Below are 15,586 nucleotides of genomic sequence, written 5' to 3' on the forward strand. Positions count from 1 at the left end.
GGTGGGTCTCGAACCCATGGGCTCAGGCAATCCACTCACCTCAGCCTCCCAAATACGCGGGATTACAGATTGAGCCACGGAGCCTGGCTAATTTTGTATCCTTTGACCAACATTTTTCTTACTCTCCCCTCCAAGAAATTGACTTTTTAACCCAGTGGTAACTTCTTTTGGTATTTGCTGTGAGGTGAAGGTTTGCACTTGGAGAAGAAAATAGCTGGTCTCTGCATGTAATCAAATTTCATAGACCTGTGTACATACAAGCCTACAAGCAAAGAGAACAGGCAAAGCCTAGAGAAATTTCAGTAAGGTCTAGTTTTGTGTGTTCTGGTCTTGTTCATGTCCTGTGGTTAGTTGCATCAGATGCCACCACTGGGCACTGCTGTGGGAGGATATTGGGAATTTCATAACTTGTGAGTCTTTATAATTATTAAAAAAAAAAAATTTAAAAAGTGAATCAGGTTTACCAATACCAATTGTTAAATAACTTATTTTATTTGTAAAAATCCTTCATTAAGTTGTGATATATGCTAGTGTTTTGGATATTCCTAGCTTAACATTTAATTTGGGGGAAATTGGCATCATTTGATGTATATGCTGTAGTCTTCCCTTCTGGGAACATGCTGTATTCTATTTATTAAAGCTATGTTTTTTTTTTTTTGAGTTGGAGTCTCACTCTGTCGCCCAGACTGGAGTGCAGTGGCCGCTCCCGGCCACCGCAGCCTCGACCTGCTGGGCTCCGGCAATCCTTCCGCCTCAGCCTTCCAAGTAGCCGGAATTACAGGCATGCGCTACCATGCCCGGCTGATTTTTTGATTTATTGTAGAGATGAGGTCTCGCTGCCCAGGCGGGTCTCGAACCCGCGGGCTCAGGCAATCCACTCACCTCAGCCTCCCAAAGGCGCGGGATTACAGGCTGAGCCACCGAGCCCGGCAGCTATGTATTTTTTAAGGCAGAGCTGCACTGTATTCATTCATTTATTTTGAGTTGGGGGTCTCAGTTTGTCACCCACACGGAAGTGCAGTGGCACAATCATGGCTCACTGCAACCTCGACCTTCTGTACTCAGGTGACCTTCACCTCCCCAAGTAGCTGGGTCTACAGGTGTGTGCCACCATGTCAGGCTAGTGGGGTTTTTTGTTTGTATCTGGGGGGTTTTTTTGAGTAGGAGTCTCACTCCATCGCCCAGGCTGAAGTGCAGTGGCACGCTGCCGGCCACCGCAGCCTTGACCTGCTGGGCTCAGGTGATCCTTCCGCTTCAGCCTTCCAAATAACCGGAACTACAGGCATGCACCACCATGCCCAGCTAATTTTTTGATTTATGAGTCAAGGTCTCACCATGTTGCCCAGGCTGGTCTTGAACTCTGGGCTCAGGCAGTTCTCTCACCTCAGCCTCCCAAAGTGTTGGGATTAAAGGCGTGAGCCACCCCACCTGGCTTGTTTTAATTTTTGGAGAGATGAGGTCTTGCTATGTTGCCTAGGTTGGTCTTGAATTCCTAGGCTCCAGCGATCCTCTCGCCTCAGGCTCCGAAAGTGCTGTGGCCGGCCTGTTCAAGCTTTATTTTACCTTTCAATAAAATGTGTGCAGTGGCCGGGCTCAGTAGCTCAACTGTAATCCCAGCACTTTGGGAGGCCGAGGCGAGTGGATTGCCTGAGTCCACAGGTTCGAGACCAGCCCGGGCACCTTGGCGAGACCTCATCTCTATAGTAAATTTTTAAAAAATAGCTGGGCATGGTAGTGGGCGCCTGTAGTTCCGGCTACTTGGAAGGCTGAGGAGGAAGGATCACCGGCACCCAGCAGGTGACACTGGGGTGGCCGTGAGCGTGTCACTGCATGCCAGCCTGGTCAACGGAGTAAGACTCCAACTAAAAAAAAAATGTGTAATTAGCCGGGTGTGGTAGCGCGTGCCTGTAGTTCCAGCTACTTGGAAGGCTGAGGTAGAAGGATTGCCGGAGCCCAGCAGGTCGAGGCTGCGGTGGCCGGGAGCGGTCGCTGCACTCCAGTCTGGGCGATGGAGTGAGACTCCGACTCAAAAAACAAACCAAACAAAAAAATGTGCAGTTTTCCTTGGGTTATTCATAGATACTTTTTAAGTTTTTCGCTGTAATCATAGGTGGATCTTGTTTTTTCCGTTTATATTCTTTAACCTGCCTGTGCTGGTTATATGTCACTGAATAGAATCCCCACACCCTTTCAAATGCATGAAATTCTTTAACTGGGGAAAATGCTTTTTGTTCTGCCATTAGAGACAATGTTTAACAGGCTTCTTCGTCCCTTTAAGCCTGCTCTCAGGAAAGGCATGGTCAGTTATTTACTCTGTGATGTGAATTTAAGTAGCTGTGTTTTCCATCCAAGCGTGGGGGGGGCAGTTATAAAGACATGAGTTTGTGTTCTGTGCTTTTAATAGTAACTGTATTTTCCTGGATTCTATTTCCTTGAAAATTGTAGAGGTGCTGTCTTGGGAAGGTCCCACGGGGTGTTGCCTGGGGTGTCCTAGGCCTGACGGGGCTGGGTGGGGACACAGTGGTGGGGTCAGTCCAGAGAGTGAACTGAGCTGGCCGTGGACTTTCTTCTCTGCGTTTCTCTCCTTGGGGCCTTGAGGCCTGAGTGGGCATGGAGGGTGTCGAGAGGCCGCTAGCTGGGTGAGCCTCCAATCTGGAAACACTCAGACATGAGAAATGTACTGTGAACCCCCATCCAGGTCAGTCTTATGAAATCCGACTGCTGGAGAATCGGAAGCTGGGAGACTTTCAAGATCTGAACACAAAATATGTCAAGGTAAGCCTTGCAGGCTGCCTGGGCAGTTGGTTAGGGTCGGCACCTGGGCTCGCCAGGGTAGGCAGGTGCGGCTGGAAGGTGGAGGAAAGCCTTCAGAGGGAGAGGCGGGTTGAGCTGTAACCCCTGCTGGGGTTCTCTGGAGCACCTTGCCCAGGTAGGGTAGACAGCCAGCAGTCACTGAGAGCCAGAGGGACTTGGGCTGATGGAACGAGCTCCGGGTCAGACAGACTCAGATTCAAGCATGGCTTTGCTACTTACTGAACTTTTCTGAGCTTCAGTTTGCTCATCTGCTCAAACGTGTTCATGAATTAGACGTGTGTATAAAGCGTTTAGTAATCCCGGGACAGTTGGCAGCCATCATTACGGATACTGTTGTTAGTATTATTGGGGTTCTGAAGTAGAGCTGGAGAGCTGGGAAGGAAAGCTCTGGGAGGAAGAGGTCTGGAAGGGTGGGCAGGGTGTGTCCTGGCTGGGGGAAAGGAGGGGTACCCCTCCTGGCCCCCCCCCTCACCTGTGCCCCTGCCGGCTTCCCCGCCCAGAGCATCATCCGTGTTGTTTTCCATGACCGCCGGCTGCAGTACACGGAGCACCAGCAGCTGGAGGGCTGGCGGTGGAGCCGGCCCGGCGACCGCATCCTGGACATCGGTGAGTCTCCTGGCGGGGCAAGGCCTGAAGCCTGAGGTGCCCAGGCCACGCTGGCGTTCTTGAGTGCCCCCTGGACCCACGCTGGCAGGGCATGGTAGCACACGCCCGCCTGCCTTAGGTACAATCCCGAGGGAGCTTGCAGAAGGTGACCCTGCCCTCAGGGAGTTCTGTTTTTGGCGGAAAAGAAAGCACTGTGGAACTCAAAGACCTGCTGGAAAGGAGATCTGGGGAGGCTTTGCAGAAGATGGTAACTTGAGGGATTTTGAGGAGTGAAGAAGGGAAACGGCGCATTACAGAGATAGATGATCTAATGGAAATGGAATTGTGGGGCTCAGGGACCTTGGGGCCAGGTGGGTCGTAGAATTCAGAAGCTACGATGACAGTACAGTGTGTGTACTTATAGCGTTAGGGAGCACTCCCTCAGGCAGTCATGCACAGTATCTACCGTGAAATGAAAGGACTGTTTACACAAAGTAAAGACTCCAAAAAAGAAAAAAGACTACTATGCCCAGGCACGGTGGCTCACACCAATAATCCCAGCTCTTTGGGAGGACCGAGGCAGGAGGATTGCTTGAGCTCAGGAGTTTGAGACCTGTCTGGACAGCCTAGTGAAACCTCGCCTCTACAAAAAAATTAAATTAGTCGGGCGTGGTGACAAGTGCCTGGATTCCTAACTACTTGGGAGGGTGAGGCAGAAGGATTGTCTGAGGCCGGGAGGTCGAGGCTGCCGTGAGCTGTGATCGTGCCACTACACTCCAGCCTGGGCAACAGAGTGAGACACCAACTCAAAAAAAGAGGAGAGGACGACAAAGGGTGTCGTGGTGGTTCAGACCAGACTTTCTGCCCTATGAGCTAAGCAAAACTTAGTTTTCAGAGCTTTTGGCATTTCTAACTGGGGTGGAGGAATTTGGACCTGTAACGAGGGTCCTTCTCTGAATATCTGGGAGAGGCTGACACTTGCGCTTTTGTGTGTGTGTATGTGTGTGCAGATATTCCACTGTCTGTTGGTATCTTGGACCCCAGGGCCAGCCCGACCCAGCTGAACGCAGTTGAGTTTCTGTGGGACCCTGCGAAGAGAGCATCTGCGTTCATTCAGGTGAGCCGAGGGAGCACGACCTCCAGAGGGAGGTCTGGCCTGGGCCGTTCTCGCAACTAACCTCCCTGCAAGGGCCTGAATGGGCTCCATTCTCTCTCACTGGGAAGGAAACTGCAAGAGGAAGAGGAAGTATGAGTGTAGTTGCCCAGTTACCAAGCTCGTTGGTCCATGATATTGGGGAAAGGACATAGAAGCTTTTACAAAATAAGTATTTCCTAGCATAAATAACTTCAGTTATTTTTTTCCAGTCTAGTTTCTATTATCGAGGGAATTATTTTATTCTCACATACCTGGTGTGGATTCAGCATTGTGTTCTACACCACGTGCAATCGAGGCGGTGAGCGACGTGGCCGTGGCATTGGCTGTGGCTCTGGCTCAGTCCTGGCTCTCTCTCTCGCCGTATGTCCTTGAGCAAATCTCCTCCCCTTCTTGAGCTTTTTAATTTCATAAATAAGATAATGAATATAAAGCCATTGGCATGGTGCCCAGTCCATAGGAGTCACTCACAAGTCAGTGATCTTTTCTTTTTTACAATTACAATATTCTTACTGTATTTAAAGATTATTATTACAATGTTACTGTATTCTTACTAACTACATGTTGAATTATTATAATATTGTTGCAGTATTATAACAATAAATCGAGTACCTTTATTCAAATGTAGCGGGTATTTACCAAAAATATAGAAATGGTTCCAGCCTTGGGCCTGGGCTTGGTGGCTTAATGCCTATAATCCCAAACTGAACTTTGAGAGGCTGAGGTGGGAGAAGTGCTTGAACCCAGGAGGTGGAGGCCAGTCTGGGCTACATAGCAAGACTCCATCTGTACAAAAAATTTTAAAAACAGCCATATGTGGTGGCATGTGCCTATAGACCCAGCCACTCAGGAGCCTGAGGTGGAAGGATCACCTGAGCCCAGGAGGTTGAGGCTTGGAGAGCTGTGATCGTGCCATTGCACTCCAGCCTGGGCAACAGAGTGAGACCCTGACTCGAAAAACAAAACAAAACCCAAAACCCAAAAATAAATGGCCCCAGCTTTGGGTATGCTTCCAGGCTGGTCCACGTAACTCGGACACCAGGATGTTAGAGAGAAGTCAGGGCTTTGCTGTGGTCCCTGCCGAGAAGTCTGTAGGATGAGGAGTGAGGGTGAGGGTGAGGCTATCGGTGTCATTGGCCTAGAGCAGTGGCAAGGACTTAGCTGGCCCAGCAAGGCCTCCACAGTAAGGGGACAGAGCGGGGAGGGATGTCTTTTGAGGGCAGGGGAACGGGGTGGCCATTGGCCTGATGGGGCGGACAGAGTGTCGAGGAGAGCAGGGAGGTCTAGGCAGGCCTGCCCTGACAAGGCAAGGAAGGACCCCTCCACTGGAGAGGGGTGCGTGGGGAGCCCGGGCCCCTCCCCGCCTTCCTACCTGCCCGATGTCTCCCCTCCAGGTGCACTGCATCAGCACCGAATTCACCCCCCGGAAGCACGGGGGTGAGAAGGGAGTGCCTTTTCGAGTGCAGATCGACACGTTTAAGCAGAACGAGAATGGGGAGTACACAGAACACTTGCACTCAGCCAGCTGCCAGATCAAAGTGTTCAAGGTAGGGTGGCCTCGCACGCCTGCCCCACACAGGCCTGTGGTCACGGCCATCATCTCCACCACAGAGGTCCTCGCATTGCCTCTCGGGGGCCCAGCAAGGAGCACGGTATCCCTTTAGACAGGGCTGCTTCCTGGTTTCCTGATGAGTGTGAGCTTTGTGTTGGGGAGTGGGCGACACCCGCCCCACCTCACCCTGCTGGGAGCACCTTTCCCCCTGTGGCACTTGCTTAGCTTTTGGCACCTGCGTTTGCATCCCAGGATGTCAGTCGTTGGTTCTGTTGTAAGAATGATTGGATTTTCACATTCTTAGTGTTTTTTTTTCCTCCCAAGCACTTTACAGTTGCCCACAAGTGTTCACCCCAGGATTCTCCTTAACAGTTGGTCAGGAGGACCTCCCTGCTGGGGGTCTGGCCTTGTGTCTTCCTGTTTAGGGCAGAGGCGTTTTCTCTCTGCGATGGCTTTCTGTTGGAGAAACATTTTTAGAGTTGCCTCCTCTCTTCTGTCTTGCTTCATTCCTGGCAGCCACCGCTCATGGTTTTCCATTTCTTCCACCCGCCCTGATTATTTCCTGACGATGGTAGCCAGGGATCTAGCTCACTGCCCCGTGGCCTCAGGGAGAAGTGCAGGGTTGCATGTAGCAGAGCGTGTCTTCTTAGTGTGAGGACGCCCCGTGCCCGGAAAGGCCCCATTCCCCCAGGGCCCCTCCGGCCTGGGTGACTCCAGCAGGAATCTGCAGGGAGAGTGGACCCACCTCCCGAGCGGGAATTGCCTCCAGTGACCCGCCCCAGTGCTTATCCTGTCATTCCCTTGTTTCGCCTTCGAGCGAATTTGGAACCTGCTGAGAAAGTTGCACCTGCTGGGGCTGGAGGCCCCGGGAGTCGCTTCAGGCAGGGCCTTGTTAGGAAACTAGGGCTGTGCTGATCTTCCTCGACTCAACACAGGCCCCTGTAAGGCCTGTGCTTGGGGTGGTTGTGGAAATACATGCCCACAGGTAGGACCGAAAACCTGGTGACCAAGTGGTTGATCTGCGTCTCAGTTGGCCTGGCGGCCCCTGGAAGAAAAACAATGGCATCTCCTTCTCTGAGTGTCTTCCGCAGAGCCCATCTCCCAGTGAGCGCCAGCAGTGACTGGGGAACGTGCCAGTCACAACCGCCATGAGAGAAGCCAGAGGGAGTTGGAGTCTGCACTCAGGAGAGCGCACAGCGGGCTGCCATTTCCGTCTACAGCAATAGGGCTCGGCTGCTCAGGGACTGTGGGCAGAGGTTCTGAGATCCTGGCTGGGCTCCACGGATGGGCACATGGATTGGGTCAGTTAGCAATGCTGCCCAGATGGGGAGAAAGGAGTGGTGTTAGGGGTGTGTGTTTGCCAACAACCCAGAAGGAAGGCCTCCAAAGACAGGGGTGCTTCACTACTGTATATGTTTGCTGCTGCTGCTGTGACAAATGGCCACAGGTCTCGTCATATAAAACCATGCACGCTGGTGATCTTACATGCTGCTGGTCGGAGTCTGAAATGGATCTCACTGGCGTAAAAGTGTCGGTGGGGTTATATTCCGTTCTGGAGCTCTAGGGGAGCCTTCTCCCCTTCTAGGGGAGCTTCCAGAGGCTGATCTGCTTGGCCCGTGGTCCTTCCCTCGTCTTCAAAACCAGCAAGGGCAGAAGGGTCCGTCTCACACGGCCTCCTCTGGCCACCTCTTCTGCCTCCCTGTGCCTTTTTTAAGGGTGATGTTGGGCCACCCGATAACCTAGGAGAGCCTTCCTGTGATGTCAGGTGCTGGGCAACCTGAATTCCATCTGAAACCAGGGTTAGGATGCAGCTGTCTTTGGGGACCATTATCCTGCTGACTGTGTCCACCTGTGAAGTGAGTGCTGCCGCCCTGGGTCTTTCTGCCTGCTCTAGAGGGGCCTGGTGATCCTGGCCCACCCTGGATATCTCCATGACTGTGCACTGGTGGTCTCGGTCTGGCCTATAGTTCGTTGTTCTCTGGCTAGTCCTCTCCTCCCATGCACAGACCACATCCACAGTCCCTCGGGCCGGCGTCCACCCTCAGAAGCAGTCACTTCCTCACCCAGGGCTGTCGGTTTGGTTCTCCCACTCACAGTGTGTGCCCCTGGGGTTGAGATGCTGGATTGGACAGAAGGAGGGAGAAGAATGGGGCAGGGGTCTCTGCCCCCGCCTAGTGCCTCGCCCTTCCCAGGGTTCCCTTTGTCCACCTGATTCGGAAGCTCAGGAGTGAGGGCTGTACCCACCAGGCTCTGTGGCTACACACCTGGCATCGCTTGGGGCATTGTGCTGGAAGCTGCCTAGTCTGAGGGCCCTGAGGAAGGCCTCAGCATCTCCTGCAGGGAGGTGGTGGTGGGGGCTGAGTAGGAGCCCCTAGCCCCCCGAAACTGGCTCCTCAGAATGCCCGAGGAGATGTGTCCACCCATGCACTCACCCCCATTCTCAGGAGCAGATGAAACAGGCGTGCGTCAGCCAAGTGGCGCAGAGCCAGACTGCCCGTCACCCCTCCCTCTCCTGGTCACCCCAGTTACCGAGGAACTTGTTGGAGCTGCTCCTTGGGCCTCTGTTGGGGTTGTCAGGGTCAACCCAGAGGAAAGGCAAGGGCCCTGTCTCGCGGGCATGTCCACAGTCTGGCCGTAACCTCCCTTTGCCTGTAGCCTCTGGACAAGGGAGGAAGGGCGTCCCCAGGGACAGAGCTGGAAGGGGAGACGGAGGCCGGGTCACTGTGGGACGGCTGCCCGTGCCTTGCTCTCACCCAGGGCACTGGCTCTGTCGTTCCCGTTCCCACATGACCCCTGGCAGCTCTGCCACCATCCTGGGCAGGATGACCCCGAGGGATGTTCCTAAAAGTTCTTTAGTTGGGAGCCAAAAGCTATAGCCCGAGGAAAGAATGAAAAACCCCAAAGGCACCATTGAGCCGGACGTGCTCTCTTCGCCGCCTGCCCACCAGTGTGGTCTACTGTGTACAGTCATGAGTTCTTTATAGTTGAACTCGCCAGCTGGGCTGTGAGCTCCTGTGACGTCAGCGCTCAGGGGATGACTCAGGCTGGTCAAGAAGTCCCCGAGAGTGGGGCCGGTGGGCTGGCCTGGGCTGCTGCCTGGGTACTCTCACTTGGGTCCTCTCCAGTCCTGGTGTGAGTGACTCCCTTGTGCCTCAGTTTCCTAATCTGTAAACGAGGGGAGAGATAGCAGCCGAGAGGCCTGCGCACGCTTCATAGGTCGCTCAGGTTTGCGGGTCACCCAGGGTTAGGGCCGTGTCAGGATGAAAATGACCCCTGCGTGGGGAGCTCAAGCTGGAGCTCAGCAGGGTCCTAGGAGTTGGGGGCGAGGTGGCCTTCAGCGGATGGCCAGGATTTCACACCTGCATGTGGAGCCCAAGCCGCAGCCGACAGCCCTGGGTCTTCACTTCCCTTCGCTCTCCATGGGAAACCCGCGGAATGCACTGGGATTCCTCGGGGCTCCCCAGGGCTCCTTTTCCTAACAAAGTGGCTGCGGGTAACGACCTTTTCCCAGCAGTTCCCCGTGAGCAAAGTGCAGGACCCAGAGCTGGCTCTGAGCTTCCTTGGTCCTTCTGCCTGGCAGGTGGTCCTTCTTCCGGGCAGAAGGACCGGGTGTTTGGAGACTGGGAGGGAGCGAGGCCTGCCCTATCGGTGAGATCTCGCCTGCGGGCTGGGACCCTGGGGTGAGGCAGGGAGCCGGCAGGCCCTGGGGGCTGCTGCTGAGCCTTCCTGATGGGCTGAGTCCTCCTCTGACTGCTGCCCTTGTCCTTTTTGGGCTAAGTGGACGCCCTGCTTTGCACCTGCAGCCCAAGGGAGCCGATCGGAAACAGAAGACCGACCGGGAGAAGATGGAGAAAAGAACTGCTCAAGAGAAGGAGAAGTATCAGCCGTCCTACGAAACCACCATCCTCACAGAGGTGAGCCGGCCGGGTGCCAGGGAGCCTCCAGGGGCCTGCCAGCGGGAACAGGGCTGTTGGTTTAGATTCCTGGAAGGTCGCCCACCTCCGTGAGTAACTTCTGAGAGCGCCCGTTCAGTCGTGGTGGGTTCCAGTATCTGGAACTTGTGTTCATCTGATAAGACCTGGTGGCCGGGGAGCTGCTCCAGAAATAACTCTGTGCTCTCTGCTGACCTTGAGTTCACGTATGTTTTCCAAAATGTGTGCTTTCTGATGGTGCCATTGAAAGGGAAGTACTCTTCGCTGCCTGCCCACCATGTCGTCTACTGTGTGCAGAACCAGACGACAAAGTTTGGTCATTTATATTGCGGTGATTTGTGTTTCGAGTAGATAATAGATTCACACGGTTCAGAATCCAAATGATAAAGAGTATGTACAGAAGAAAATATTTCTCCCATCCTGGTCTCTCCCCCAGGATGGCCATTGTCTGGTTCCTTGTGTGTCCAGCCTGACCTTCTCTGTGAATGAAGTCGATTTGCACAGACGGCCCTGTGCCAGCTTTTGTACACTGGTAGTGCCCGCAGTCACGCAGCTCTGCACCTTGCTCTTTTCAGTTAATGGCTTATCTTGGCATCTGTTCCCTGTCTGTTCATAAAGAACTTTCTCGTTCCTTACCCAGCTGTGTGACATCGTGTGTGGTGGCCTGCGGGGTCTGTGTAGTTGTTTCTGGGCTCTTACAATTTCAGATACTGGTGCAGTGAGTAGCTGTGCATGGGACAGTCTGTACATGGGAAGAAATCTTCAGGTTTCCATCAGAGTGTGATCACTGGGTTGGAGGGTGTGAGCATTTGCTGTTTTGTTGTCGGGACAGATAGTGGAGTGCATTTTCTCTTTATCCCAACCCCAACGCCAGTCTGCTCCCACCATCCTTCTATCCAGGGGAACTGCTGGGGTGCTGACTGTCATGGGCGCCTCCTCTCCCCCTTACAGGTCACATCCAGTGCTGTCTCTCTTTGTGGGCACTGTTTTTTGAGTCAGGGTCTCTCTCTGTCACCCAGGCCAGAGGGCAGGGGCATGGTCACCGCTCACCGCACCCTTGACCTCCTGGGCTCAGGTTCCTTCTGCCTCAGTCTCCTAAGTAACTGAGACTACAAGTGTGTGCCACCACTACTGGCTAATTTTTCTATTTTTTTTTTAAGTCAAAGTCTCACTCTGTCACCCGGGCTGGTGTGCAGTGGCACCCTCATGGCTACCACAGCCTCAACCTGCTGGACTTAGATGATCCTTCTGCCTCAGCCTTCCAAGTAGCTGGAACCACAGGCATGCACCACCACACCCGACTAATTTTTTGATTTATTGTAGAGACAAGGTCTCACCAAGTTGCCCAGGCTAGTCTTGAGCCCCTGGGCTCAGGCAATCCTCTTGCCTTCACCTCCCAAAGTGCTGGGATTACAGGCGTGAGCCACCACACCCAGATTAATTTTTCTATTTTTTTGTAGAGATGAGGTCTCACTACTTTGTTTAGGCTGGTCTCAAACTCCTCGGCTCAAGCAATCCTCTTGCTTTGGCCTCCCAGAGTACTGGGACTACAGGTGTAAGCCACTGCACCTGACCGTGGGTGCTGTTGCTTTTGAATAACTATTGCCCACAGTTTTCTGCAGTCAGATTGGCTAATTGGTGTTGGTGTTTGTTTATCGACTAATTAGACTTTACTTGGAAGGCCCTTCACACCTATGCAAGGCCCAAGCTGGCCATGGTGGAGTTAAGGCTGCATTAAGGGTGGGACTCAGAGCGTCTAAAAGGGTGGTGGCCTGGACTTGGCTGATGAGGTGCTGTATGTGTGCATGTATGTGTGTGCATGTATGTGTGTGTGCCTGTGTAATCAGCCGTGTGCCAAAAAGTATTTGCAGGCCAGGCTCAGTCAGTGTGTTAGGCGGGAAGCCCCAGCTGACCCGGGGCCTTGGGAAGGCCTTGCAGCTGCCCCTTTTATCTGCTTTCCTCCTCGGGCTATGGGATTGAGCATCTAATGATTCCAGCCCATGCTCGCAACAGTGCTAAAGAATGGCCAACCCCTGCGGTTCAGTGGGTGATGGTAAATCTTCCCGAATGCTTTAAGTGGGCCCACTCGAGAGAGACGTCATTGCAGGGAAGGGAGGAGGTGGATACTTGGCCCGCTGACTTCCCTGGCAGGCAAAGCCTGGGTGTCCTTAGTCGCTTTGGGACACTTGGCTTCTGTATTAGAAGTTGTCAGAGGATAAGGATTGCATCTTTCAGTTTCATGATTCCCGTGGTTCCTAGCAGGGTGACTGGAATGTGGTGAACCCCTGTAGGGTTTCATGGAGAGGGGCCGATCGTGCAAGCACCCTCTGCCCTGCTGGCATATTCTGGTATCAAATTGCACAGGTTTTAATACTGACTCTCACAGGCTATTTTTGGTTTGGAGGTGACCCTCTAATATGCAACTACGCTTTCATCTGTACTGGGAGCAGCTGCCTCTGAGCGACGGGCTGTTTTGCTTTTTCTCCCTTTTTTTTGTGGACCCAAGAATCATGTGACTGGTGTTTCCCTCCTTGGTTTGACTCCTAGGAAGCTCAGAGACACTTTTTACACTCTGCTTGCTCCCAGGATGACTTACCGAACGTTAGGTGTCTGTTCTGCCGTGTTTACTCTCTCTGTGTGGACCTCGACTTCGGCCTGACCGTGGCTTGCTGGGGGCACCGGGCAGACACAGGCTGTGTGTTGACTGGTCCAGAGTCTTACGCATTGGTGTCTGTAGAGGTTTGTTAGGGAACGTGGCTCCCAAGGCTCCATCTCAGCCCTGTGCTCTCTCCCTCAGTGCTCTCCGTGGCCTGACGTGGCCTACCAAGTGAACAGTGCCCCGTCCCCAAGCTACAATGGCTCTCCAAACAGCTTTGGCCTTGGCGAAGGGTACGTCCCACCTCTCTCCCCCTGGGTTCCCTGGGATGACGATGGGTGTGGGATCTCTCTTGCTCTCCCTCTCGGTCTCCCTCTGCATCCTGTTTGGGTTTCAGGGCAACTGACTGGTGTTGCAGTCACAACTGTTTTTAGCGTTTGCACAGCTTTTTGTGCTCAGAGACACTTCTGTAAACACTGTCTAGTGGAACAGCAACTCAGGACTTTCCTAGTAAAACCAGGACTGGCGGAACGTGTGTCAGGACAGCCACCGGAGACAGCCTCAGGTGCCTTCAGGGCAGAATGGTTCTCCTAGCCTTGAGGTTTTGGAACGGCTGTTTGGGTGGCCCTGGCTGCTGGGAGGGCCCTTCCTGGTTCCTTGTCCAGCTCTTGTGCACACTCGCTGAGCGTCGGGGGCCCGGGTGGGATTCTCCCCGCCTTGGGTTCCACAGAAGCCCACCTCATTGCCACCTGCCCAGCTCTGGGCATGCCCAGGCCACATGGCCCCTGAGGACGTGGTGATGGAACAGTGCAGGAACTGCAGGCAGTTTTCTGACTGTCATAGGCTGTGTGGCACTAGGCCGTGGCATTAGCCTGGCAGCTCTGCATGTCATGTTCTGGGAGCAGGGCTGGAGGAAGGAGCAGCACCAGGTGGGAACCTGTGTGGTTTCTGTCTGCAGCTTCCTCAGAGCCCGTGCTTAGCAGACAAAGCAAGATTGTCTGTGAGCTTGATTTTAGCCAAGGTGGAGAGCCCTCCTGGGGGCGGAATAGGCGTACCCAAGGTGTCATATTCAGAGTCAGGTAGGCCGCGTCTTAAATCTGTACCTTTGAGGCTCAGGGAGGCTGAGGGGTCATTTCCTCTGCCTTCCGGAGCCTCAGTTTCTCCACTGCACAAGAGGTGGGAATTCCATGCAGGATCAGGAGGAGCAAGTGCATAATGCTTGGCCCTCCATAGACCTTTGACGCAGAGCAGCTGTTCCTGGTGACTGGTCTACCCAAGATTCCCTGCGAGAGTCTTTTTGTCCATGGCCATAAAATACACATAACACAAAATTTGCCATATTGACCATTTTTAAGTGCAGCCTGAGGCATTAAGTTCGTTCACACTGTTGCACAATCGTCTCTGCTGTCCACCGGGGAGGGTCATTTCTCAGTGTGTCCTCCTCTTCCCTTGAGCCCAAGTGTTAATCCATGACTTCTCCCTGAGTTAACTCTAAGAAAGTTTGTGTGTCTCCTGTTAGGAAAAACACGACTGGTTTTTCCTTATGGATGGATGCCAAACTGTGGATAGCGGTGCTTATTCACCGCAAAATAGTTCCCTGTGGGATTCCTTTGTCTTCTCCTGATGCCACTTAGAAAGCATTTGGTGGAGGATCCTTTGGGTTTGGCTGCGGCTTGGGTTACTGCGGGGAGGGTGGCCTGCGTGACCTTGGTCAGCCTGCTTTTCCCTGGGGCTGGGGCTTGGGTGGAAGCTCGGAGTGGGAGGGAAGTTCTGATCAAGACCGCCAAGGGTCTGCCGACAGGAGCCTGGGTGGAGGGACCGAGGCCGTGCAACCTATCAGAGCTTCCTGTCTACACTGAAGGGTCCGTTAGGGTTTTGGAGGAACTGGACCCTGGCTCCTGCTTATGTTCTTCTTATGACCGGGGCACTCTCCTGGTCCCGTTCGTTTCAAACGAGCTCTGTTGGTGACGGACGCAGAAGCGGCACGCTGTGTGGCGGGCCATGGCGGTGTCCCTGGGCGCTGCACCTTCTCCCTCACCTCTTCGCTTTTCCTTGCAGCAACAGCTCTCCGACTCACCCAGTGGAGGCCCTGCCCGTGGGCGGCGACGTAAGTGCTTGCGCTGGGCCCGGGCTGGCGGTCCCCCACGGCCCCCCGCGGTCCTCTCAAGGGCCCTCCCCTCTGCCCACAGCACCTGCTCCCGTCGGCCTCCATCCAGGACGCGCAGCAGTGGCTGCACCGCAACCGGTTCTCGCAGTTCTGCAGGCTCTTCGCCAGCTTCTCGGGTGAGCCTCTCCGAGCTGCGGCCGAAACCCGAGGGCATCTTGGAGACACGTGGCCAGGCCGGTCACCGTCCAGCCCTGCCCTTGACCCCCCCCCAGGGTGTCCAGGGTGTCCAGGGCACCCAGAGCAGTGCGCCACCTCTGGGAGTGAGGGGGGACTGCCCGGGTGACTTGATCGAGACCTCCTCACCTGCGGGGGTGGGCGGGCTCTGGTCTGCCCAGGAAGGGTCACATTGGCCAAGCAGAGTAATGCGAGTTGCGCTTTTTCTGCCAACACTATCTTCAGAGCCATAGCCTGGGAGAGGGTGAAGCCATGGGTAAGACAGGAAAACTGGTTCTTCCCTTTTGTTTTCTTTTTTTTTTTTGAGTTGGAGTCTCACTCCATTGCCCAGGCTGGAGTGCAGTGGCACGCTCACGGCCACCGCAGCCTCGACCTGCTGGGCTCTGGCGATCCTCCCGCCTCAGCCTTCCGAGTAGCCAGAACTACAGGTGCCCACTACCACACCTGGCTAGTTTTGATTTATTGTAGAGATGAGGTCTCGCCACGTTGCCCAGGCTGGTCTCGAACCGGTGAACTCAGGCAATCTCACCTGGGCTTACCAAAGTTCTAGGATTAGGTGTGAGCCACCGCGCCTGGCCAAGGTTCTTCCCTCTTTTTTTTTTTTTTTTTTTTT

General features: G+C 54.0%; 1 protein-coding gene across 1 annotated transcript in view; it reads left to right on the forward strand.

Moving 5' to 3' along the window:
- The window catches only part of TFCP2L1 (transcription factor CP2 like 1), a 115,723-nt gene that overhangs the window by 89,138 nt on the left and 10,999 nt on the right, over positions 1 to 15,586 (forward strand). The window contains exons 3-10 of the mRNA XM_021706202.1: positions 2,699 to 2,775; positions 3,315 to 3,420; positions 4,410 to 4,516; positions 5,947 to 6,099; positions 9,908 to 10,018; positions 12,834 to 12,925; positions 14,691 to 14,739; positions 14,822 to 14,915. Coding sequence (XP_021561877.1) covers positions 2,699 to 2,775; positions 3,315 to 3,420; positions 4,410 to 4,516; positions 5,947 to 6,099; positions 9,908 to 10,018; positions 12,834 to 12,925; positions 14,691 to 14,739; positions 14,822 to 14,915 — 789 coding nt within the window. The remainder of the gene's footprint in view (positions 1 to 2,698; positions 2,776 to 3,314; positions 3,421 to 4,409; positions 4,517 to 5,946; positions 6,100 to 9,907; positions 10,019 to 12,833; positions 12,926 to 14,690; positions 14,740 to 14,821; positions 14,916 to 15,586) is intronic.

The sequence above is a fragment of the Carlito syrichta genome, unplaced genomic scaffold (genome assembly GCF_000164805.1).
Source record: "Carlito syrichta isolate Samal-C Ts95f unplaced genomic scaffold, Tarsius_syrichta-2.0.1 Scaffold115637, whole genome shotgun sequence".
NCBI classification, from domain to species: Eukaryota; Metazoa; Chordata; class Mammalia; order Primates; family Tarsiidae; genus Carlito; species Carlito syrichta.